The sequence below is a fragment of the Antechinus flavipes genome, chromosome X, assembly GCF_016432865.1.
Source record: "Antechinus flavipes isolate AdamAnt ecotype Samford, QLD, Australia chromosome X, AdamAnt_v2, whole genome shotgun sequence".
NCBI lineage: Eukaryota > Metazoa > Chordata > Mammalia > Dasyuromorphia > Dasyuridae > Antechinus > Antechinus flavipes.
In genome coordinates this window covers 78,114,221-78,141,558 of record NC_067404.1, presented here as the reverse complement: position 1 = coordinate 78,141,558, position 27,338 = coordinate 78,114,221, and the positions used below count along the sequence as shown (strand labels likewise).

The following is a 27,338-nucleotide window of genomic DNA, read 5'->3' as shown; positions in this document are numbered from 1 at the left end:
TTCATCATTCCACCAAAACTGCTCTATGTGATTATCAATGATATCTTAATTACCAAATCCAATGACCTATTCTCAAACCTCATTCTCCTTGAGTTTTCTGCAGCCTTTCACACTCTCCTCAATATTCTCTTCTCTTGGTTTATTAGACTCCACTCACTTCTGGTTTTCATTCTGCCTCTCTGACTGTTCCTTCTGTCTCTATTGCCGATTTTCCTCCAAATCACACTCCCTAACCTCTCTTAATTCCAATAATTTTCCTCTGTTAATTATTTCCTATTTGTCCTATCTATATTTGTTGGCATGGTGGACTGCTTTGCATTCAGTGTTCACCCATTAAGGAATGGAAACTGTTTTTTGCCTCTTTCTATATCTCCAGAGTTTAGCACAGGGCCTGCCATATGTGGTGGGAGTTTAATGAATGTTTAACTGATAGACCAATTAATTCAATTTTAGAATTTAGTAGTTTTAAGACTCATTCTAAGGAAGGATTATCATTATTTCCTATTTATCCACCAAGTATTCATTCTAACTTACCTGAATACTTTTAATGTAACTGACCCATACAGACTCTGGGAGTCCTCATCTCAACTTGTATTTACACAGGCAAGGCGGCTCCCCAAAGGGTAGCTAGCTGTATTCCCCCACCATGATTCTGGAGTTTTCTTTGCTTCCATCAGCTTCAGTCCCAATCCTGCTGTTTTCCCCTACTATCAGTCAGCAGTACCAATTAATATGTTTCTCCTCATTATCATCAATACCAATAATTACAGCCCTACTACTAATTTAACCAATTAATATCAAGTTGTTTTTATATAGGATATTTACCTGAAAATACAGTACAAGGATCAAATATGTACCAAACTGCCCCCTAAATGAGGTACACTTGCTCTCTACCCCTTCAGTCCCTAGAGGTAAATAGCTTCCAATTTAATAGGGCTGTTACAAAGCAATCACCCAATGAAATTCACTTCCAAATGCATCACAGATGAACGAGGCTGTTCCCTTGCTGAAAGACAAAGTATCTCAGCTGACAGGTTGATCCATTAATGGGTTTGTAGATTGTTCCTTCTGGGCTACGCCTGCACTGCTCAGCTGCCAATAAACTTTGTTAAGGACTCGAGTTCTTGGAGTGCCTGGGTACTCTCTTCCAACACCTTGAAACTCACAAAGTCTTAGTTTAAGGCAATAATCCTTCACCTACGAAAGAGAAAAACAGACAGGAGACAGGAAAACAGCCATACCATATGCTTGCTGTTGAGCTGGTACCCAAGGTCCCAAGGGTCTTCTTTTTCCCAAAGGCCCCCCCAGCAGCGTGCAACCTTTACTTTGCCACAGAGAAAGCTCTTTTTGGCTATTCAGAGCTTTTTGTATGCACACTCAGTTCTGGCTCAGCAGCAAACCCAAAGACTTCACTACTATGCACTAGCCCATACATGTAACACACTCCAAAGTGGAGAGCTGGGCCCCAACATCCCACAGCATCAGGAACCTCCAGAAGCAAGCTCACTAAACGTGTATTCCAAGGATTAGATCCTCCTTGATCAGTTCTTGCTTATACTAATAATTTTCATGCTAATATATTTTATCTTGTTTAGAACTAGATTTAAACTTTAAACTTTATGAACTTTAAAATATATTTCATATGTGTATTAAAAATATATAACAACTCCCCAGAGCATTAAGCCATACCCTTTGCAATTTTAGGAGAATATCAAAGTCCTTAAAAGTAGTAAGAAAACATTTTGAAATAGAAAAATTAGAGGGAAAAGTTGGTAAAATAGATTATATTAAATTAATGCCCCAATTCCGAATGATATGACTTCAATTATCCACGTGGCTGAAAGTGATTCGAAATTAGCAACTATCATTTCAGGCAGCATTTGGAATTATGACATTTTTATTACAAATATCGAGGGTTGTTTTTTTTTTTTTAAAGTCCAATATAAACATTTAAAAATCTAATTCCATGCACATGTTTTCATTTGCACACATACCCCACACACTTTTCATCCAGATGATGGACTTGATTAAAACACATTTATTCCCAACTAGAAATGACAAGGTTATCTCAATTATAAATAGAGAAAGCAAGATTTTCATCAATACATTTTTTTTTTGTATTACAAAACCAACAATGCACTCCATAAGAACCTTGGGCCTTTAGATTTTGCTGAGAATGAAGAGCTCCCTCAAAGTGTATTCTCTCTCTCTCGTTGCACTGCACCAGCATAAATGACATAAGTTTTTGAACTCTTCTTTCCCACATGGGTGATCAGTATTATACTGGATATAGCAGATTTTACAAAGAAATAAAACACAGGGAGAAACTTTAAGATACTATAATAAGCCATAGTATTAACTTCAAATGTAGCTGTGAACAGATGATTAACTTGTAATTTCCTCAACTTAATTCATTTTGTAGGGTATTGGAAACTCTCGATTTTATAGATGGAGAATAGGCCAAAGGCAACCCAGGCTCCAGGACTTTTCACCATGGGCCAGAGTTCCAGAACATTTTTTCCCCATCTGACACAAAAAAATAGTTATTAAGCTACAAAAGCAAAGAATACAACTGGTGTGCCTTAAAATTCTGTCAACTTTTAGCATTCGTTTAATAAATATCAAATCTGTTCAGTAGCGTAGTTAGGTGGCATCATGGTGCACAGAGCACGAGGGCTGACATCAGGAAGACTCCCCTTCCTCAGTTCAATAGCCTCAGACACTTCCTAGTTGTATAACTCTAAGTCACTTCACTCTTTTTGTTTGTTTGTTGTTCATCTGTAAAATGGACTGGAGAAGGAAATGGCAAGCCACTGTGGCATCTTTGCCAAGAAAATCCCAAATGGGATCACAAAGAATTGGACTAAGCTGAACAAATTGAACAACAATAATGACAAAAATTGTTCACCAGTTAAGCAATTTCCTAAATTTGAAACTGAAGATTAGGCTGCTAAGTAACAGGATAAACTGAAATAATTTCCCTGGACAACAATCCACTTTTTATCCAAAATTCAATTAAGATCATCTTAAAAGCTTGTGATCGATCCTGGAAATTAAATTCAAGTCAATAAACCTTTATTGGCCACACGGTATTCACAAAATACATTTGTAGGCAGTAGTGAAACAAGAATGAAACCAAGTCCTAGCTGTTGCCATCAAGGGCCTTCCTGTCCGGAAGGGGAGGCAGCATGAGCAGAGATTTTTTGCTTTCGAGTAGAATTATGTGAAAACAAAAAGGATGAAAGTTTTATTCCCTATTATGGGGTTAATCCAATCAAGTACTACAGACCAAAGTATTTAGGAAGCACTAAGGTTAGGGACTGGACCTCTGACTACGCCAAGCTGCTTCTTTTAATCAGCAAAGTCCATCAAAATTTATATCAGCTTTACTCTCCATGCATACTGAAACCACTGTCAACCAATTGCATATTAGAATATATACAGTTAAATTCATTTTGTGTAAAAAGGTCTACTTATCATCGGGAATACAAAAGCAGTTTGAGCTGTTTTTTGAAATAACATACGAACATACACATATACAGACATTTGTCACTGAAATGCTTCTCGTATGAATGCTTTCTGTGTGGTCAAAGTCATACATACATACCATGGGGGCACAGCCTTTAAACTTTCAACGACATGAAAAGAAATGGAAGTTCTGATATTAGAAAAAGAAAGCTAAAAAATGCTGTCCCAGACTTTTATTCTTTCATTTCACCCACAGTTGGCATGGGTAATTTACAATGAGCAGTTTAACAGATTCTCAATGCATATGAAAATGGATTATGGCAGAGCTAGGATCTAGTACACATTTCCTAAGCTTCCAAAAGACTCAAGTCGAAAAAAGGTCACTAACTTAACAGTATTTAAAGATAATGATTAACCAAACATTAATACATTTTTACTCTGTTTCCATTCTAACATATCTAACATTACGCTTCCTTGTGCCACAAAGTCATCAAATCTTACAGAAGTAGCAATCTACTATACTGTTATTTTAGGACGCATGAAAATATTTAAGCTCGATAATCTATCCCCCAGGTAACAGCAAATCCAATTTCTAGAGTGTAAATAAATCATTCTTAATCCAGCAACTGCTGAAATAAATATATCATAATAGAAAACATCACCAAAAACACCAACACCAAGTTTCAACAATGAAAATCTACTAAGAGAAATACATTGGAGCCTTGCTCTATCGCTATCTAGGGGACTATGCCACAGGCCCATCTTCCAGGACAGAGTGCCTTGTGGTATACGCAGGCAATTATGTAAACCCCCGTGGATTATGATGGGAAGCTCCCACCTCACAATGAATTCTGCCTTTCAACAAAGAATATTTTATCGAGGATCTAGCCTATTTTGTAAAGTAATAAATAATTACTCAGTCAATTTATATGTAATAAGGTACTAGCCTAAATGTCTTCAGGGTGAATAACATTCCTGGGGTTCCATTGAGGTGCACTCATGTGGAACATAAAAATATTTGTCAAAATACTGTCATAACTGGATCACAAAGGGAATGATATGATAAAAGAGTTAAGACATTGCATTTTGATGATACTAATACTGGAACACTGTCAAATTTCTGTTTTAAAAAACGGCTTCCTAGCCATTTCTGACACAAATTCTTAGGTTGTCCAAGTACTTCACAAGGAAGGCAGTGATCAGTTACTTCACTGAGCTGTCTTCAAAGTAAACTTTGTTTAAAATTATTTCAAGATATTTTGAAAAATAAACTAAATAGAATTAATTCATTAAATCTTACAGCCACCAGGAGGCATACTTCCTGAAGAGCATCGATTTGCTACTGGAGAAATGTAAAGACTATCGTTTATCCTAAAGCCAAAATTCAATGATAACTGGCACGGCTACTCACCAAGTGGGGGAAAAAAATCAGAACCGCTCCTGAATCAGCTCTTAGTACAACACTGTTTAGTTTCACAGGTTTTATCCATTTAGACAATGAAACTTGGACGTCCTTTCCCCCCTTCACTTACCCCATCCTCTCTCCCACCAAACTTAGAACTCTTTGAAATACCCAGGCCAAAATTTTAAATCAAATTGCATATGTGTTAAGAGGTAACAAGTGCAAATAATAACAAGAAGGATAAGACAAAGTATTTGGCATGGTTACCTCAAAAGTAACCAGCCAGAGTTTTCTAGGGGGAAAAAGGCCAAACAAGGCAAATTGTTGAGCTCTCTCTGACTGCTGCCTCCTCAAAATCCACCACCTCTAAGTCAAAGATTTTTTTACTCTAAACTCATGAAAGACTTCAAGCTGTGAATTCCCATATGGCCTACTGGCTGCAATGGCAACTATGGGACCCAGAAGCAGGCCATCTCTACAGCACAATGCATGAACATGAATATGCCCAAAAAGTGGCTAAGCGAACTGCTGTCCTGTATTTTAAATTCTTTATGGAGATTGCTGCTGCTATGCAGATGTATCATGAAGCCAGGAAGGATGTGATTACAAATGTGAAAGTGAAGATGTAAACCTGAGATTTTGGCAGCTGTATTAAAATATGCCTGATGATCAGTATTTCCCTAGTTCTCAAATACCTCACTATTCTACGTATCCTCGTTTCACGATAATATGAAATAAAATACAACTCAAGTAATCATACATTTTGAAAGATGATTAAGTTTCATAAAATTAAATAGCATAAATAAATCACATATTATTTTTTGACAACATGAAATATCTAAAAAAGAGTGTGCAATAAAACATTGTGAGGCGCATTTCAATCCTCACCCATCACTGGCCTGACAGAAAACTAGGAAAATATCAGCAAAGTTCGAATGAACACATCCATACACAGAGAAATTCCAAAAAGGTTTAAGACTCTAAGAGTCATCAATTACACAGGCACTTCCCATGTAAACAGTCTCCAGCACAACTGAAACTGTGTTGGCACCGACCTAGCAGACGAAAAGAATCGGAGTAGAAGCCTTTTTTGCCGACTCTTTGTTCTGTGTAGGTATTTTACTCCCTAAAGACTGGAGAATTATATTTGAGTGTAATTAAGAACTCAAATATAAGACTATTTGGAATTAGTAGTAACAATGGATTCATTTATCTGATATCTACCATCATGTTGAGCTTCAAAAATACGCAAGCCACATTTTCGATTTACCAATAATCTAGTTTTTCCAAAAAAATAACCAAGCATTATTGATTGACTCAGTAAAAAGAATTTGAGTACATGAGAAACTTTGTGAATCTCATTTTGAAAGGAGCTTAATTACATAAGCTTTGATTTGACTTCAATGTTATCTACATAATAAAACAAAGACACTGTTCTAGACAAAAACTTTTTGATTGGCCATTCTCATTCAGAAAGCTGAGGTGCTTAAAATGAGTATAAATAAATAAAACTAGAATTTTTGCATAATTGCTTCCAGTCATGTCAAGCTGCTGACAGCTGAGATGCCTTAGTAGTGGGCAGCTCCAGGAGAGCCTGAACTGTGACACCAACTTTCACCAGGCCTCTTTCTTCCAAAATATGGTGCGGCAAGCAGAGTCTTTCCTGGAAAACAAAAAGGACAAGCCATGATTTCTAAGTGGTGGTTTTTGAGCTGTATTGTAACTCGCCAAGAGAGCAGTACAAATTAATGATAGGTTGATTAAGAGAACATTTGTTAAAGATCCATTTACTTTTTCTGAAAAAAGTATATGAACAACAGACTCGGTGAAGGTTTTGTCTATGAAACTAGCTTTAATAAATGATGACAAGAAAGGATAAATGATGATCAATAAAACTTATCAAATTGCGTTGGGAAGTATTGGGCATGTTTACTCTTTTAAGTAAGTAATTCCCTTATAAATCTTTGACTTTCATCAAAACCATTTGGTACTGGCTAAGAAATACAGTAGTGGATTGGTGGAATAGGTTAGGTTCCCTTTGACTATAGTTAATGACTACAGTAATCTAGTTAGTTTGATAAACCCAAAGACCTCAGCTTCTGGGATAAGAATTCACTATTTGACAAAAATCACTGGGAAAACTGGACAATAGTATGGCAGAAACTAGGCACAGACCAATACCTAACATCCTATACCAAGATAAGGTCGAAATAGGTTCATGATTTAGACATGAAGGGTGATACTATAAGCAAATTAGGAGAACAAGAGGTAGGTAGTCTACTTCTCAGATCTATGGAAAAGGAAGGAATTTATGGTCAAAGAAGAACTAGAGAACATTATGAAATATAAAATGGATAAAATTATATTAGATTTAAAAGGTTTGAAACAAAACCAATCCAGCCAAGATTAGGAGGGAAGAAGAAAATGGGGGAAAAATTTTTACACCCAAGGTTTCTGATAAAAACTTCACTTCTAAAACATATCAAGATTTGACTCAAATTTATAAGAATACAAGCCATTTTCCAATTGATAGTGAAAAGATAAGAACAGAGAATTTTCAGATGAAGAAATTAAAGCTATTTCTAGTGGCATGAAAAAATACTCTAAATTACTACTGAAAAGAGAAAGGAGAATTAAGACAACTCTGAGGTACCACTTTACAATTCTCAGAGTAGCTAAGATGACAAAAAAGATGATAAATGTTGGAGGGGATGTGGGAAAACCGGGACACCAACACATTGTTGAGGGAGTTATGAAGTGATCCAACCATTCTGGAGAGCAATTTGGAACTATGCCCAAAGAACAATAAAATTGTGTATGCCCTTTGATCCAGCAGTGTGTCTAGTGAGTCTGTATCCCAAAGAGATCATAAAAAAGAGAAAAGGATCCACATGTACAAAAATGTTTGTGGCAGCCCTTTTGTAGTGGCAAGGAACTGAAAACTGAGTGCATGCCATCAAGTAGGGAATGGCTGAATAAGTCATGGCATATGAATGTAATGGAATATTATTGTTCTACAAAAAACGATCAGCAGGATGATTTCAGAAAGGTCTGGAGAGACTTACATGAACTGATGCTAAGTGAAGTGAATAGAATCAAAAGAACATTATACACAGCAACAACAAGATTATATGATGATCAACTCTGATGGACCTGGCCCTTTTCAACAGCAAAGTAATTCAGATCAACCCCAAAAGACATGTGATGGAGAAGGCCATCTGCATTCAGAGAGAGGACTATGGTGACTGAATGTGGATCACAACACAGCATTTTCTATTGTTTCTATTGCTGTTTTCTTGCTTGTTTTTTTTTCTCATTTTTTTCCTTTTTGAGCTGATTTTCTTGTGCAGCATGATAAATGTAAAATATGTTTAGAAGAATTGCACATATTTAACATATATTGGATTAAGTGTTATCTAGGGGAGGGAGGAAGAAGGGAGAGAAAAATTTGGAACATAAGGTTTTTCAAGGGTAAATGTTGAAAATTATCATTGCATGAATTTTGAAAAATAAAAGGCTATTATTAAAAAAAAAAAAACCTTTGGCTTGAAATATGAAACAAGAATTTACAAAAGGCATATTCCAGCCCAGCCCAACCCAGTTAAAAATATATCTTTGTCATTTAACATACTGAGAGTATTTTGTGAAATAAAATATACCATTTTCATGTTTTCAAATAAGTTTTTTCAGTAAGAAAAGCTAAGGAAGAATCCAATGTTTTCAAAATAAACTGCGTGGTCTCTTTTAAAATGAAAATGAAAGTATCAAAATAAAAATGGCAGAGAGGGCCAATGTAAAGAATAAAACAATGGGTTAGAAAAATGCTCTCAGTTAAGAAATTAGGAAATGCATCTTTAAAACAATATGAATCTTATACATAAACAGGTAGTAGGTAAGGAAGAGAAAAAACAAAAATTTCTTGCTAACAGTCTTAGAATTTTAAGTTTATCATATATGGGACATATTAGAAAAATATTTTAAAGTTAAAAAATTAAGAATAATTTAAAAACTGGGGAACAATACAGTTCTATGGAATATGTACTCAATCTGGGGCAGGAAGATCTGAGTACATAAATCCTTAACTTATGTAGTACTCTGTGATCTGGAGCAAGCAACTCTCTGGATCCGTGCTTCCCCATCTGTAAAATAAGGATATATCTCGAACCAGGCAGCCTCTGAAGTCCTCTCCAACTCTAGAACTATGATCCAATGATGCCATGATAAAAAACTTTATGATATGATTCAATCTGTATTCAGACACAAGTTTCTTCTCTGGATATGATTAGGATTTTTCATTATAAGCCCTTCAGAGTAGTCATAGATCATTGTACTGCTGAGAATAGCAAAGTCATTTATAGCTGGTCATTCCAGAATATCACTTTTATTTTGTATCTCAGTACATTTCACTTTGCTTGAGTTCATGGAAGACTTTTTTTTTCCAAGAGCATTCTGCTCATCACTTCCCACAGAACAATAATATTTCAGGACAATCATACACCACAATTTATTCAGTCATTACCCAAGTGATAAGCATCCCCTCAATTTCCAATCCTTTGCCCTGTGAAGAGAGCCATTATAAACATTTTTATACATATAGACATGATGATAACTTAAATTTACATTTCCTTTCTTAGAAAAGGGGGATCTTTCCAATTCAATTTCATTGAAGACATAAAACTCAGAGCCAAGGCCCACATTTTCTATAACCTTCAATGGACAGACAGTTCGGCTGACTCACATCTACTAATAGCCTACTGATCCAGGCATGCAGTCAGGCCTTTTCACACTCAGTCAATTGCACCTGTGTTTACAAGATCAATTTGATATGGTCGTATTTTAATTAAGTTTTAAATTCTTCATTTGAGAGTAGTGAAGATACTGTGAAAGGTGAGCAGAATCACTGCTAATTTTAGAAAGTTAGACTGGTCCAGAAATAGTCACAAACTGCTACTAAAGTTTTCAAGAAATAAGGAAAATAAACTAGGTTACTATACTAGATAGGACTGTTCACATGGACTTGAATCTCCAGCCCAGACTTCATGGGCCTACAAAGGATTAGGAAACAAGGTCTCCCGATGAGTAAAATGACGGGAGACACAAGTGCTCATGACTGTCTGGCTTATAAGAACAGTGGTCTGTGTCACCAGGTATTTGATCAAATCCACTGCAACTTAACAGCTTCTAAAATTGGTCAGAAAAAGTCTAATCACATTAATTTAAACAGCAGCCAAAACTCAACCTGGGAATCAAGAAAAGTTATCAAGAGAAGGTACCTACACAAAACCTTCAGGACTTCAAGAAGATGTGATTACCTTTCAATGACACAGACTACAAGCACTCTGAGCCTCAGCAAGACTGTCTTCAAAAGTTTTGTGGCCAAAATAAATAAACGTGCTACCTTGTGGCCACTCTTTGATAAGGAATCTCTCCAGATTTAGCTGACTTACTCCTCAAATACAAAGTCCATTGCCAGGCCCTTCCAGTTTGATAGGATGCCCCACACAAGGGATTACGATCTGCCTTTGAGTACCATGGGTACCTTTACACCAAGAAGAGGACTACAGTGAATGGGCATGAGAGGACTTTAGGGACAACATGTAAAACAACTTATTACCTGTGAGACACCCAATTTTTTACAAGCATCAAGAAAGTTTTCTACATTTCTTCGACATTTTGCCATGCTTAGTTTAGGCTGTAAAGAGAAAAATTTCATGAGTCATCAAATTTTCCTTAGCTAGAGGTCATTATCAACTTTATAATAGAAAATAGCCTAACTAGAAACTAAATACATTAAAGTTTATTACTCCAGAGCAATGGACTTCTAAATTTACAAGCTACTTGACAAAACTCACTCTGTACATAAGGCACTTACCACTGCTGGTGATGGTACATGAATACTAGCTACAGAGCGTGGCCTTATATGATTGGCTAAATGGCAAAGAACTACTCCATCCATTAATGCCGCTCCAATATCATCAGGCAAAATTACTTTTAACCTCGATTCAAGATTCTAGTTTAAAAAAGAGACAGGATGTGAGTTGCAAATAGTTCATATCTTTTAAATAGTTCATATTATACAATCAACATATTTTAAGGGCACTTCTTTGAAAGCAAAATTAACCTCATTTTCCAATCAGCAATTGAAATCCAATTCCATTTCCGCACAGCAAATCAAAACTAGAAATTTAACTCACGTTACGAAGTTGTCGTATTTGCTCCCTCTCCTCCCTTAAATGCTCCATCTTTCTTCTCATCGTAAATCCAGGATCTGCTGTCCCATATTCCTGGCGAGATGAACGGCTGAAAGCTATAAAAACCAAATATTTGTTTACTTTTAACATAGGTAGTGAAAATGGTGAAACAGAAGAACACCGACCAAACACCGGTGAAAGAGGTATAATAAAGAGGAATCCGTGCAAAATTAAGTGACATGTGTGTTTCAGTTTCATCATCACTACATCAAAACATGTTAAAACACACTCATACAACAGAGTAAAAACATACTCGTCTGCATAATTGAGAACAGAACTAGAGCAAGCATGCAAGTATTTTTGGATCCCTGTGTGTGTTCTGATCTGAAAATAAGTTGTTAGAATTTTACTACCTAGCTTTAAAAAATGATGACTGAATATAATTCAGACTTCTTTCTCTGTAGAGCAAAAGAAAATTATTATTCTTGAAGGTCAGTATACTTATTCAGGATTAAGGACTGTGATTTGAGGCACCTGGATACATTTTCTTTTGGGCTTGCCAAATGCAAAAAAGATCTCTTTTTGAAAGCCGCCAAAATGGCATACTATCATTTTGGACAGGTTTGGGTTTGCTGGCAGGAGCGGTCATTTTAAAAGCAGACCCAGTAGAATAGAAATAAGACTCCAGTAACTCAAATACAAAAAGCTGAAGTCTTTGGGAGCTTGATGGGGAAGAGTTGGAAGAAAGAAAAGGAGAATAGAAACTGGAAAGACAAATAATAATAACTAAAAAACTCTTTTGTAGGAAGGGAGAAAGAAACTATATATAGCTAACAGCTATGGACTGAGAGCCATTTCATTTGGAAACTTGAGTTTACATATAACCTCGGAGACATTAAATTTAGAGAACATATTTTACCTGATCTAGGCTTCAAGCCAAATGGACCGTGTGAATAACTGTCAGTTCTGTCATAATCCTACAAATGAGAACAAACCGATATAACCTATTGGCTTTCACAATCATCAAGCTAGTCGTTCATATCTGCACCCTTCTTTTGCCTTACTCGTTCTCCCCCTAAGTAATTCCCTTCTATATGGGAGAGATTTGTGCTTCCAACAAAGTGGATAAAGCATTTAACAATCACTATTTATTTTCTGACTTACTAGACACAAGTCTGTGTGTGTCTCATCACACTCAATTTGAAGAAAGGGCAGAAGCAATAATCATAAAAGATAGGATTTGAAGAAATAATTAAAGACAAAAAAAAAATCAAGTGATCTCTGCATTGAGACTCAACAACAATTCAATAGAAATATTAACCAGCCAGCAACATTTACTGATTATCTACTAGGTGAAGAATTTATACTAGGGTGGCAGCTTACGCTCAGCAAATTTTCAAATTTTCACGAGTAGGATCTGCAGGGCAAATTTGAATCCATTCTCAGACCTATGGGTGAAACTTCACATTTCAAAGCCCTTCTCTGCACATCTCATTTGATTATCGTAACAACTGCATCGGACAGGTAGAGCACATAAACGTTTCATGAAGCACTCAGAATTCTCCATTAACTCTCAAATGTTCAAGTCTCCTCCATTAGCTCAGATAATCAATGCTAAAGACGTTGATCCAGCAATAAATGCAGAATCAATGAGTGGAATCCCAGACATGTTATGTCAGGGATCCAAATCTAAAAATTTTCTGAAAATTATGAGTATTACTTCTCCATACATATTTACCAAATGATTCCCCCAATTGCATTGAAAATCTTTAGTAAAATATTAAGACATTAAGTAGTGAAGCAAATATAATAGAAAGAAAAAGGCTGCCTCTTTTAAATGAAAAAAAAAAACCCACCCTCTCAGGCACACACATTTAAGTTAATATTCTCATTTACTGAAACAAGGCGAAGAAGGCCTGAACCCTAATTCAGTGAATGATGGCTCATCTGGCCCATATGTGACTGCTCTAGAAAACTTCAGAATGAGAAATCTAGAACTTGATCTGGGAAAAAGTTCAGAGGCCATCCAGTCCAAACCTCTCACTTAACAGAAGAATATACTGAAGCACAGAGAGAGAAAAGGCCTTGGTCGAGCCACACAGAGATTAGCAGAGCTGGGACTTGAATCCAGTCCCTGACTTGAAGAGCAGCATTCTTCCCAAGCTGTGCTACCCTCCTGATCATCTCCTTACTCTATACATATGGTTGGGTACAGCTGTACAATGCTCATACAAGTACAAGTGAGAAGTAACCATTAGGATGTGAGTTTAGGGATGCTACTTCGTTCTTAAAATTCATTATTTATTTGCAAATAATGAAGAACTGGAAAAAGTCATAAGTTCTTTAATAATAACTCTCAATAATAATGCATGGGTATCAAACTCAAAGACTGACCTCAGTAAAAGAGAATGTGCACAGAAAAGGTAGTATCACTGACTTATAGTGAAGAGTATCTATTACTTCCCATGGACCAATCCCCCCCCCAAAAAAAAAATTAGTTTTAAGCAAGGAGAATATACAAAATATGATGATGGAGTGAGGATGTTAGGAGCAGGAGGGGGAATGTGCACACACACACACACACACACACACACACATACTTTCTCTCTCTCTCTCTCTCTCTCTCTCTTGCACACACACACACACACACACACACACACACACACAAAAACAGAACATGTACCTCAGATGATACTGGAGACTGTGGGGACACATTAGCATTATCACTGTCTTGCTAAAATAAGAGATAAAAAATATGAAACAGAAAAAATTAAAACATGTGAACGATGATCTAAGGAGACATACGAGAAACTAAAAATTGCTTCAAACAAGTAAATATGACATTGAACTTTCTCTTCTAGTACAGGTCATGTGTGGGTGACCACTTATAAACACCACATGTGAAAACACTTTATAATGCGTCTGTGAAAAAATAGTCATAGCTAGGATTACTTTCTGATGCCAGACAATGATGGAATATCACGTCTGTCCTGGGATAGTTATGGCAGGCCAGCAGACATCCGAGCATATCCAATAACGGGCTTGTGCTGGCAGGATTACTCAGCAAGCACCTGTCTAAAATGTTAACTTCCCTATATTTTGGACCAGTCTGACTTAAATTCAGGCAATTCAGTATTGAAGTGAACCTTACTGCTAAGAACAGAAGGCCTGTCACACATGTAAAGCATGTATGTAAAACTCTGTTAAACATGGAGTTCTGCATCCCAGTGATGCTTTATTCCCCACAGCCAGCTCAGGACCATTTTCCCACAACCATGACTGGCTGCTTAGTGCGACATCACCCATTGTTTCTCCTGCTAAAAATTTTCCAGAGAGGTCATGGGGAGTAATCAAGCGCCTAGATTGGTAAAAGTAAAATCTGACTATTGGGCCAATTCCTGACTTCTCCCAGCTCTGGTTCTACTTCCTAAACACAAGAGTTTGGAGCAACAATTACAGCATTCCCAGTCACATGAACTATCTGTTTGTGTACCTCTCTTCTACTCCCAGTCACCACTTATGAATCCAAACCATTGATTATTCGAGTTTATTCTTAAGTCTGTCGCTTTGACTACATTGTGGTTCTAGCTACTGAGAATGTGGGGCACAGTCCTACTTAAGTCTCAGGATTTATAAATCAGCTTCTTATCTTTTTGATTTATCAATGAGAACCTGAGATTTAAATCGTGGTCTAGAAGATAAAGGAATAGAAGGCTGAAATTCACAATTAACATATGAAGGTGACAAAAAACAAATGTTGCTCACACTATTGACAATATGACGGACGCTCCAGTTTGGGCTAATGTGTATTATGAAGTTACATGATAAAATAGTCAGAGTGCCATCGATGTTAAAAATGTTTTTTATGGACTAAAAAGTTCACAGAGCTGGCCAATGCAGTGCAGTACCTAGAGACAGCTTCGTCAGTATGACCCAGGTTCAAATGTTTCCAGAACATACTAGCTGTGTAACCATGGAAAAAAGTCATTTCACCTTGCAGGGAAGGTGACTGCAGTCAAAGCCAGAAGTTCTTTACCTTTCTGATGCCATAGGCCTTTTAGGCAACCTGATGAAGCCTACAGATCTCAGCTCAGAATAATGAGTTTCCCACATAGTCAAAAGTGAAGGAAATGCTGAATTTCAGCAAGAAGTTAATGTAAATTCAAACGTAATTTTTTTTTCTACCCAAGTATCAGGACCCCCTGAATCTATCTACCGACCAGGTTGAGACTCCCTATACTAGTAATGGACAGAGGTGAAGGAAGTAATCAAACCAGGAGTTTTCCACATCACAAATTTGCCCCCACAAGAAAAAAGCAGGTAAGGAAGAGGCCATAAGCATTAGAGAGATAAGAGACAGCAAGACTAAATTCCAATATTGGTAATTATCTTCTTACCTCCTCATGTTCATTTCCACTTGAATTCTTCCTTGAGGATTTATACTGCAAAACATTTGGAAAGCAAAAGTGATTTTTTCCTGTCTACCAGACCATTCAATTCAAATCAAATTCAATAAAATTTGAAGATTAAAGTACCGCAGAACTCATACTTCTTACCTTCTCCAGACTACTGAAATTTTATGACCAAGAGAATGATTTATATTTTGGTGCTTCCACAAAGTGCAAGCAGTCAAGTGTGGTGGGTTATAAAAATAGCTGCAATTCTGAAACTAATTTTTCAATGGCTACTTGTCTACTAAACCAACCCAATGCTTCCTTTAGCGACAATCATTTCATCATTCTTTATTATCTAAGCTTGAGACTATGCACTCAATCACAACTCCTCCCTTTTCTTTATCCCTTAGGTCCAATTTCTGGCCTAAACCTGTCAATTCTTCTGGGAATTCTCTCTCAGATATGGATCTTCCCCTTCATTTATACTGCCGGGACCATATCTCAGAACCTCACTATAGCAGGGCTGTAATACCCTTCTCTTAAGTGGTCTACCTAATTCCAGCTTTTCCCACGACCAATTCATTCTGCAGTTCACTGGCAGGTTCTAGAGAGCTAGCATGGTGTAACAGAAGGTTAGACTCATAATAATGAAGACCTGGGATCAAATCCTATTTGAGATGGTTACTGTGGTTGTAAACAAATCACTTAACTTCTTTGAGCCTTAGTTTCTTCATCTGTAAAAATGTGGTTCATAATACCTGCAATATCAACCTCAATAAGTTGTTGTGAGGCTCAAATATAATATTGAAAACCTTAAAGCACCACAAAAGCTTCCACTTTTCTTTCTAGAAAATCAAATTCCTCCACAATTAATCACATAATTCATTTTTCCCAGATGATGGACCTCTGTTCAAGCTGTGGCCTCCACCTTCCATGATCCATCAACTGTTCCAAATTAGGCTGCCTCTGCTCAGTGTTTCTCGTGTGCCCCCCCCCAATGCTGCTCTCCCCTTTCCTTCTCTATGGGTTGTCCCCTACCTTGGGAGGAACTGAATACAGCCAATTTGGCAACATCATAGATAAGGCTTTGCATTGTTCTTTCTTTGTTTCAGGTTCTTTCCTTAAGAAGCCAAGGTCCTAGAAGGCACCAAGAGTGACTCTACCAACAACTATCAAATTCAGGACACAGGACGTGCTCCAAAAAACCCAATCTGAATGAAGTGGCCAATATTAAAAATACATTGAAACCTTATCATCAAGACTTGAATAATCCAAAATATAGAATAATCTTCTACAAGATACAGGTTGAAGTTGACCTATGCCAAGCAGAACTCTTTTTCAGGAAAGGTACAAATTGAGTAGGACTGCAGGGAAAACATGGTCAAGATATTGAAAAGCACAAACTATATGAACAGAAGTAAGAGAACATTGTACATAGCAACAGCAAGATTTATGTGAAGATCGGCTCTGATGGACACGGCTCTTTTCAACAATGAGGTGATTCGGGCCAATTCTAATGGACTTGTAAGGAAGATAGCCATCTGCATCCAAAGAGATGATTATGGGAACTGAATGTGTATCACAACATAGTATCTTCACCTTTTTCTTGTTGTTTGCTTGCTCGTTTTATTCTTTCTCACTTTCTTTCCTTTTTGATCTGATTTTTCTCAAGTAGCATATTTGTGGAAATATGTATAGAAGAACTGCACGTGTTTAACATATATTAGGTTACCTGCCATCTAGGGGAGGGGGTAGGAGAAAGGAGAAAAATATGCAATACAAAGTTCTGCAAGAGTAAATGTTGAAAACTACCTTTGCATATATTTTGAAAATAAAGCTATTATTAAAAAAAAAAAAAAAAAACTATCATCAGCTATCTTCTTAGGAAAGCACCAAAGAAGGACCCATTTACAATCCCAATTTGCTACAAGCGCTGAAGTAATTGGACTCTTCCAAGAAACCAGATTTAATATATCTTTGTGGATAAAATCATAGGTGAGGAATACTAAAGGGACCAAAAAGATTCTCACACTGAAGTGTTCTCTCTAAAATAAAAAAGCTTCAGGGAGCTGGGAATGGCTTTCATATGCTAATCACTACCATCAAGGCTTGGAATTTCCTATCTGGTATGAAAATTCCTTTGAGGCACAGGTCTCAAATACTAGCCTTTTGTTGTTGTGGTTGTTAATATAATTCTCTGGATATAAAAAAAAAATAAAAATAGGTAAACATGGGATGAATTTGCATTATAAAGTACTCTAGTGAAGAAAAGGTGGTTCAGATCCTTTCTATTGAGTTCAAAATAAGTGTTCAAAAGGAAAAAGATTTGGTTCCCTTATGAAAAGCTTTTTCAAAGGGACAGCTAGTTGCAAATAGGGGTTTATAGAATGTAAAGTTGTATTCAATAAGTGCCTTCCATGTTGGTTTTAAATGAGTTAGAAAGAAGGAACTAAGGAGAGGTAGAGACATAATAACCCAGTTGGAAAGGTCCATATGATGAGCAGATTAACAATTTCCTGACTGGGAAAAAATCAGATGGTGATTAAGTACAGAGTTGTCATGTTTCTTTGAGGTTTGGGGTTCAGTTTTGGTCTATTGTAAGTAAGCCAGCTTCCCTGAGAAGCATCAAGGTAAGGTCAGTAACAACCAGAGGAAGAGCAGGGAAAAATAAAAAAAAATAAGTTTCTAATAAAGAAGTGTGGATTAGCAGAGGGAAGGAGGGAGGAAGAGAGAGAGGGGCAGTGGCCTTATTCATGAATCCCTATGCAAGCATGCAGACCTAGTGGTCCCCCAGATTTTGGATATATTTGTGAGAGTCTAGCCCAGGTGAGGTGGGGGTAGGGAAGTAAGAGAAGATCTGCTATTACTTTTCTTACTCTGGTATTTCATTAAAATCTTTGCTTTGAAAACTGCCTTTTGTGTGGCTCTTTTCAAACAGGGAGGTGATTCAGGCCAGTGGCATTTTGTTTTCTTTCTCATTTTTTCCCCTTTTTGATCTGATTTTTCTTGTGCTGCATGATAATTGTGGAAATATGTATAGAAGAACTGCACATGTTTAACCTATAGTGGATTACTTGTTGTCTGGGAGAGGGGAGTAAAGGAAGGGAAAAAATTTGGAAAACAAGGTTTCACAAGGATGAGTGCTGAAAATGATCTATGCTTATGTTTTGAAAATAAAAAGCTTTATAAAAGAACACCGTCCTCTGATAACTAGGGGAGAAAACTGATTATCTAGGAAGTGATGGTACTGACTGGCAGCATAGTCACAGAGTACCATGAATTTGGAGTAGCTATTTTGAGTGTCCCATAGGTGAAGGTGCTATTATAACATTTTTATTTACAACTATAGGCATAAATGACTATTCATCAGGTGACCAGAAAATTCAGTTAGAGAAAAGGAAAGGAATCAGTGCCTGGGTCTTCAAGGTTAGGTGTGTTTAGTAGAGGAATTGATAAAAATTGGTCCCTGAGGCAGGCAAGGAGAAGGCTCCTATAGAGATCAGTTCAGCTGCATGGTCCCACCCTCTAGGGAGGTAGCCCAGTCTGAAACCCAAGTCATGTGAAACCCCTGAGACCCCCCTTTGGAGGCCTGGAACAGTCTCACTTTGTCATGCTCTGTCAGAAATCCCACTCCCGTTCCTGAAGTTACATTTGCCCTATTAAAACTTATGTCTTTCTCTTCAGCCTCCCCCACGCCACATGGTATCTCCTCTAACTTCACTATGCTTCCCAACCCTTCTTCTCCTTACAGCTAACTGACTCTTTTAGTGGCTTTTAGGGTCCCTTTTGGGATTTAGCCTGCCAGTTGAGAGCATGCCCCAACCTCATGGGGGGGGGGGGGAGGGCTTCCTTTCCACTGGGTAATTGGAGGTTCCACTGAGGAACTTGTCTTTCGTATGCTCTCCCACTTCTACTTCATATTTACCATTCCCGGTGCCTATGGTATCCCTTCATTTTGTCTGTAACTTATGCCCCTAAATAAATGTACCTTTTGCCAAGGAGAATGGCCACTATGAACTCCTCACATGACCGAACCCCAACTTTGGTGGCTGCCATCATTTGGGGCCAAACTCCACATCATAGATCAACCACATCAGAAAACACTGGATTTTAGGTGTAAAACTGAGGCAGTTGACAATTTTTACTAATCACCTTGATTTGCTCAAGCTCCCCTAATCTTCAGAGGAGGCCAGACTGTCTTGGAAATCAGAATCAGCCAAGCAGGAGACACACCGCATTCCTCAAGCTGGACATGTCAGAAATTCCTTGCAGTGTTCGCTTGCTGCACCTGGCTCTGCTAGAGAGCCAACTCAGATGGGCTTGTGTAGACGCCACCCCAAGGTACAAACCAGATATGGCCAGGATATGTCTCCTGACCAGAAATAACCTGATCGGACCACTAAATGATCACACCCCACCTCATGCTTTTTGTCTCTATATCCCCTGCTTCTTATGTGCACCCTGAGCTCATTTTTAACTGTACTACCAAGTATCCACATGTACATGTCAGCTTTTTTCCAAGGAATAAAGCCCCAGATACATCTTTTCTTTTTTTTTTCTCAGACCAAACTCTGGATAAGGCAGACATAAGTCAGAGGTCCTAAGTTCCCAAACCACCTCTGTCATTTATGAATTGAGTAACCTCAGGCACATCACTGAATCTCACAGGCCTTTCAATTCCTCATCTTTAAATGGAGGGGAGGGTATTGAACTAGACCCCTAGTCTAGTTCAAGGTGCTTTCTAGCTCTTAATCTCTGATTAGGTCATTCCCCTAATAATGTCACCTCCATTCCAGCAATTAGCATGCTAATTATGAATTATACATTCGAGCTAGTAAATATTTCATGTCTGAAAATCAATAAAAGGCTCGAAAATATTAAGGTGAGATAGATGTTAATGTTTAAAAATCTAAATCAGACATTTCAATAATTCTAGGTTCACACACTACCTAGTATGAAATGGTGAACTTTTGGTTTTGTGGACTCAGGGGTTACAATAAAATGTAAGTTGTCAGATAGGCAGCTTAAGCCTACATTAATGTATAAGAAAGGAACTAAATGGGACCTACACTAACCAGATTGAAAATGTAAACTTTCTTTCAAAAGAGTGCAAGCACCTTGAGGAAAAGCACTAGAGTGCTTGTGGGAGTTTTGATGCCACTTGGGGTGTTTTTGTAATCTCTTTTGAGATTCGGTTTTCATTTTGAATTTCAAATTCTCTTCCCCCTTTGTCCCTCCCCATCTACTGAGAAGGCAAGAAATATGATAGCCATTATACATGTGAAGTCTGCAAAATATACTTCCCCATTAGTCAGGTTGTACCAAAAAAGGCAAGAAAAAGAAAGTTTAATAAAAGGGATGTGGAGAAGGCGAAGTCAGAAAAGGCTTCACTTTAAGAGGCACCTGACAAAGTTGGCTGATTTGAACTGCAGTGCTGAAAGGCAGCATCATTCTGATAAAAATGAAATGCATTTTGGAGTTTTCATTACACCACAGTCTATGGAATAGTGATAGGAACCAGAGTATCCAGAAAGTCACAAGATCAAAGAATTAGAGCTTCAAAGATTCTAACTTTCTCATTTGAGAGACCATGAACAGAAAGATCAGAAACTTGCCTGAAAGCCCAGCATGCCAAGTAGATGTATAAATTTGAACTCGGATACTCTGAGTGTAAGTCTATCATTCTTTCCACTGTAACACAAGAAGATTGCTCTCAAGTTCTATCACACACACACACACACACACACACACACACACACACTCACTCACTCATCAGAGTGACGAACTTCTGATCAGCAACAAGCAGCAAATATTACCAGCAAAAAGGATCAGCAGGTTCGGCTGACATCCTGATATTAAATAACTTCCTAGATTACAGTTTAAAAGAAAATGAACCCCTTCATACTTGAAGTTGAATCCAATTGTTCTGATCACTACAGGATGCCACTAAATGCACTGAGGCACAATTAGGCTCAGCGGTCTTGGGAAACACTAAGAAGTGACCCCCAAACACATAAAGCAGTGCCAGGAGAGCTGATTTCCTCATCTAATGTAGCATTATTTGATGGCAACTTCATTGCTTCCAGAACTCCTTTGAAAAAGTTTATCCATCACTTGCCCACAAAACTGGCAGATTCAGTCACTTACTGAAAACTCCCTTAGAAGAATACTAACGCTTGCTTACAGATTGGAAAACCATAAAGCTCTCGTGGTCTATCAGTATTTAACTTGATCAGACAAAAAGCTTCCAGATACATTTCATGAAGTTACAGCAATAAAATAATTCCAACCGATGTGTCACTACTCAGCATGTTAAATGATGCTTCTCTTAGATCCAAATTTTCTCTTTAGAGAACCCAAACTCACTGTTTAAAGAAATACAAGTTCAAATTAAGTTCAATAACAGATCCTGTGAAAGATCTTCTTAATTCTCAGGCAACCGAAGAAGAAAGAGAACGTCTATCTTTTTTCTTTTCTTTGACAGAAAGGCAATGAATAACTACAAAGCATTTCAACTATGAAAAAATATCAGTTCTGAATTAATTTAGATTGTAAAGGCTGTGAATTCCAGGGCCGTCTGTGAAATGTGCTCACAGTGACATCTTGTGCCTAGGAAGAAACATTGCAAATTCCTCTGCGAACCAACAAACTTAAACACAATCAAACCCTCTCTACATTTGGCCTCCATTCACTGGGAATTTGTGATAATGTGAATATAATCCTATAAAGTAAAAAAGGGGAAGGGCTGTAAAAGAAAAACAGACTTTCCAACATCTTTGACGAAAAGACAAGAAAAGGATACTGGGTTTACAATCAAAAAAGGAGAGATGGGACACTGAAATTTTTTTTAAATGCACAGAAGAAAATGGAAGATAAGACAACCAGGACAGTTTGGAATATAATGTATATAATTTATTGTGTACTTAAACAAGTCATACAAAATGGTTTCACATAAAATCTTTTTTTGTTCAACTGTTTCTGGAAATATTTTACTAGACTTTTAGTTGAAAACTTAAAAAAAAATTAATAATGGAGATTGTAGTACTGATGTCTTCAAGGTTAGGTATGGTTAGTAATGATAAAAATTGATCCCTGAGGCAGACAGGGAGAAGGCTCTGATAGAGATCAGTTCAGCAACATGGTCCCACCCTCTAGGAAGGTGGCCCAATTTGAAACCCAAGTCATGTCAAACTCCTAAGACCCTCCTCTGGAGGCCTCAGGCAATCTCACTTTGCCATAATCTGTCAGAAATCTCAGTCACCTCCCTGACGTTACATTTTCCCTATAAAAACTACTTGTAAGCCATACCATGGCTGCTGTCTTCCTTTGGGTCAGCCTGCCATGGCATTCTGGTGTCTTTCTCTTCAGCCTCCCTCACGCCTTGTGGTAACTCCACTATGCTTCCCAACCCCTCTTCTCTTCCTTTCAGCTAACTAAGTCTTTTAGAGTGCTGAGTCCCTTTCAGGATTTAGCCTGCCAGCTGAGGGTATGCCCCAATCTCATGGGGATTCCATTGGGTAATTGGGAGTTCCACTGAGGAACCTGACTTTCATATGCTCTCCCACTACTTCATATTTACCACTCTCCATGTCTATTGTATCCCTTCACTCTGTCTGTAACCTCTTCCCCTAAATAAATCTACCTTCTGCTAAAGAGAGTGGCCATTGGGAATTCTTCACATGACCAACTTTGATGGCTGCCATCACCTGGTGCCTACATCAGCCATAGCATTGTGGTACTGAACCCACATTGATATGATGTCAGTGTTTTGTTTCATTCCACAAATAATTATGTACAAAGGGTATCTCACCATCCATTTGGTTTTCCCCATTGAAATGTGAGCTCTTGGAAGGAAGAGATTGACTTTTTTGTCCTTGCACTTTTATCCTCAGCATTTAGCTAGGAGATGCTTAAAAAACTTCTTTGCCTTACCTTCTTTCCACCAAAACCAAGCCCTTTGTCCACAGGCCTCATGCCATCACCTCGGCTCCACTCAGCTCACCCTCACCTAAAGCCAACTCACTATCACAGCACGGCATCACCTCTCAGCCATAATGGTCCTCCTTGATTCTCAAGGACAAACAGCAACAAGAGCCATTCAATCAGCTCCTTTCTCTAATTTTCCATCCCATCCTTCCTCCTGTCTCTTTGTCTTCTGATCACCAATAAGCCCAAATCTTCTCCAACTTTAACCAATCTTCACTCTTGTGATCCACACCGCTAAACCACTCCCTTAATCTCCTTATTTATACAAACTCTTAGGGAAAAATCTACAGCCAGAACTTCCACTTCTTCTCTTACTCTTCAAACCATTGCGATCTAGCTGCAACCTTATCACTAAGCAAAGCTAAAGACTTGCTTTTATAATCTCTGTACCTCTTTACCTGAAGCACTGTATGCTGCTGGCCACCCTCCCCTCCTCCTATCTTGGATGGACACACTCTCTCCCCATCTCTTTTCCTCTCTGCTTCCTTCTTTCTCTCCCTCTCTCTTTTCCTCCCTCCTTTTCTCTGGCTCTTGGTTCTCTTCCGTGTCAGTTGCCTTAGTTGGGTAATCAATCAGATCACATCCCCAAATAATGGACATAATCCTCTTTATTCTTTTCTCTCTCTAAATTCTTTCTTCTCCATGGGTTGACTTATCATCCCTATACAGATAACTCTTGGACTTTTTAAAATGAAGGATCCATATGCATCTCAAAGGCAAGTCCAAAATAAAGATCTACCTCTTCGCAACTAATATGGAACTTCTGAAGCTCCATATTAGCACATAAGGCACTGCCATGCTACCCTTCATCCAGGTTTCCGGCCTCAATTCTTTCTTCTATATCATTCCATATATCAACTCATTTGCCAAACGGTGTCAATTCCAGGGCCCGACTAGAGTTCTAGCTCCCACCACCTCTCACTTGAACAACTGAAGAAGTCTCCCTTTAGTCTCCCTGCCTTAAATTTCTGCCCTCTCCAATCCATCCTCCATATAGTATCAATTACTTTTCTAAAATACCTATCTAAATACGTAGTTTCTGTACTCCCGAGTGAACCTATCTTCAAAACACCCTCACTCCACTAAGTGTTATCCCATAACCCTCCTCACCTTTGTGGTTAAACACCTTGAGAAGGCCATCTGCAATGGATATCTCTCCAAATTGGCATCTCAATCTCTTATCTCTCCACTATTTGTCTTCCAATTGCCAATCTAATGGCATTTTCTGAAACCATGTCCTTCCTAACTCTCTGCAGACTGCGACCCTGTCAATCCCCATCTTTTTTTCTCTCTCTTAGTTCTGCTCTTAGTCTCCTTGGTTGGATATGCATCCAGCTCATGTACCCACCATGGGAGATTCCCATGAGGCACTGAGCTGGGACCTCTTTTCTTCTTCTATACCATGTGACATGCTGATCCCAGCTTCTCACTATCCAGCTGAATCAAATTACTCTACTGACTTCCAGTCCCATATCTCCAACTGCCTCATGGACACCTAGAAATGGATGTGCTGTTGTCATCTTAGCCTCAGCATGTCCAAAACAGAGTTCATCTTTCTACCTCAAGCCTCCCCTCTCTTCCTAACTTGCCTGTTATTGTTGAGGGCACCACCATCCTTCCAGCCATAGAGGCCCCCTCCCCAGAATCCTTCTCAAGTGCTCACTCTCTCAACCTTCGTATCCAAATTCAAACCACCTCCTCTTCATTTTCTGTTGCATCTTGTGTATGTCACCTACTCTGCCATCACTCTGGCACAAGCCCTCAGCACCTCACAGTTGGAGTACTGCAACCCCCTGCCTGCACTAGATCTCTCCTCACTCTAGGCCATTTGCTCAGCTGTCAGATTTTCCTTAAGTGTACATCACACCATTTCATGTCCACCTCCGCTCAAGAAATTCCAGTGCGCCCCTATCACCTCCAGGATCAAACAGAAAGGCCTCTGCTTCTTAAAGACCTTCCTAAACTGACCCCTCCTCTCCACTGAACTAGCCTCTAGGATGCTCCTCGAACTAGACACTTCTCTGTCAGACTGCCCTCCATTTACCTTGTCATGCTTACATGTTATCTCTCTCCTTAGACTAAGAGTTCCAAGGAGCAGATATTGTATTTTATTTTCTTTTGTATCAACAGAGTTTAACACAGTACCAGGCACTTAACAGGTGCTTAATAAAGGCTTGTTGGCTGGGATTAACTCAATAAACTCTTATGATTTCCAAATAGCTTTAAGATCAACTATCAATTCATCTGTTTAGCTTCAAAACCTAGTCCAAATGACTTTCCCTGGCTTACTATATGTGCTTTCTAGAATTCAGCCAGACTTTCCTTCTTGCTATTACGAACACCTGACTTTCCATAACCTATCTCAGTGTACAAACTGGGCTCCATACCTGGAATATCCTCCTTCTGCATCTCTGCTTCTTGTCTGTCCTCCTGTTCCTTTCACAGTTGTTGTTTTTTTAAGATGCTTTAATGACACTCTTTTCTCTTTTTCTTCCTACTCTACTCCTATCTCTCCCTTGTTATGGTCCAGAACTCTGAAACAAGGATTCTTACAAGGTGTTAAGCCAGTGGAATTGATAGACAATGGTTATCTAGTTTAGCGTGGTGCTTAATAGTTCTCTAGTTCAGTACATGTACTTAGTATTGAATACAGTTCCACAAGATTCACACCTATGATAATGGAGTATATAACAGCTAGCAAAGACTGGACGAGATTCATTCCATCTTCGGTCAGGCTCTTGGTGATTCTCCTGGGGGACCGAGAGAGCTTGGAGAGAGAGCCAGGGAAGACAAGCAGACTGGAGGCGGGAGCTCAAGCTCTCAGAGCCAAGGTGAGAGATCCATTTCCATGTTCATCAGCCTTGTGGAGGCTGGCCTGTCCTCCTTAGCTTCTCCACTGAAACCAAAACTCCAGAAGGTCTCTAAGAAAGCTAACCACCGGGGCTCCAGCCAAGGAGACAAGACTTTGAAAGAGATAATAAAGGATTTGGATTTTAACACCTGGCTATTCTTGTGGTGATTACTGAACTGAAGGGAAGGCTGCTCAGAGACCTCCAGAAAACTGAACAAAAACATTACACTCCTTCTCCCCATTTCCCACCCCATCCCTGGAAAAAGACAAAAGGAAACTGAGTCCTTGTAAATATTGAAAGTTCAGCAAACAAATTCCCATAATGGCTAGGTCCAAAATTATTTTGCCTTTTGAAAATGGTACCCCTCCTTGTCAACAGGTGGGTAATCTTCCTCACCATCGGGGGAACAATGATAACTGAAAAAAGGAAAGGATATTAGTTGCTTTCCAATTCATTTCATAAGCCCAACAGTAAGATTCAAGCTGCCTCACTTCTGAAGCAAAACTGTTAAGCCTGATAGAGGCAAAGATGCTGGCTGATCTCCCACCATGAGGACCTTTATAAATGCAAGAACTAATTTTTCTCACATCAAATTACTGCTCTTGAATATGTACTTGTAATTGTTTGCTACAACGTGGCTTGAAGTAAAACTTTTCCTGGTAGGAAAGATTCCCCTCCAGTTAGGAAAAGGCAACTTCTTCCGGGATTGAGCTCTTTTCTCTATCACTAATAAGAGAGTCAACGATTTTACAGAACAATCACAAGGAAACATTTCAAGACTTTACAGCTCTTTACCACATCACGCTAAGTCTAGAGGTTATGGAATAACTAACTGAATTTCCTGACAACAGCACCACTAAGACAGTAAAGTACCTGGTACATAGTAAGCATTTAAAAAGCTTTGTTGACTAATGACTAATGAAATGGTTTACCAGCAAGTATTAAAAACTGTACACCTGCCTGATTATCTCTGAAACAACACTAGACTAGGAGGCAGAGTCTTTACAATAGCCCATTAATAGGAGAAAATGCCTTTTATCCAAAG

The 27,338-nt window shown here is 38.4% G+C and overlaps 1 protein-coding gene across 3 annotated transcripts in view; it reads right to left on the bottom strand.

The window, feature by feature from the left end:
• Window positions 1-1,879: 1,879 nt before the first annotated feature.
• Window positions 1,880-27,338, bottom strand: part of LRCH2 (leucine rich repeats and calponin homology domain containing 2) — a 97,945-nt gene continuing 72,486 nt past the window's right edge. For 2 of the 3 annotated variants that reach the window (XM_051967770.1, XM_051967771.1), the window contains 7 exons: window positions 15,459-15,503; window positions 13,745-13,795; window positions 11,981-12,038; window positions 11,065-11,177; window positions 10,743-10,880; window positions 10,485-10,562; window positions 1,880-6,533 (listed from right to left, as the gene is read on the bottom strand). In XM_051967770.1, coding sequence (XP_051823730.1) covers window positions 6,414-6,533; window positions 10,485-10,562; window positions 10,743-10,880; window positions 11,065-11,177; window positions 11,981-12,038; window positions 13,745-13,795; window positions 15,459-15,503 — 603 coding nt within the window. In that variant the 3' untranslated portion in view covers window positions 1,880-6,413. The remainder of the gene's footprint in view (window positions 6,534-10,484; window positions 10,563-10,742; window positions 10,881-11,064; window positions 11,178-11,980; window positions 12,039-13,744; window positions 13,796-15,458; window positions 15,504-27,338) is intronic. The other variant, XM_051967772.1, reaches the window with a different exon arrangement.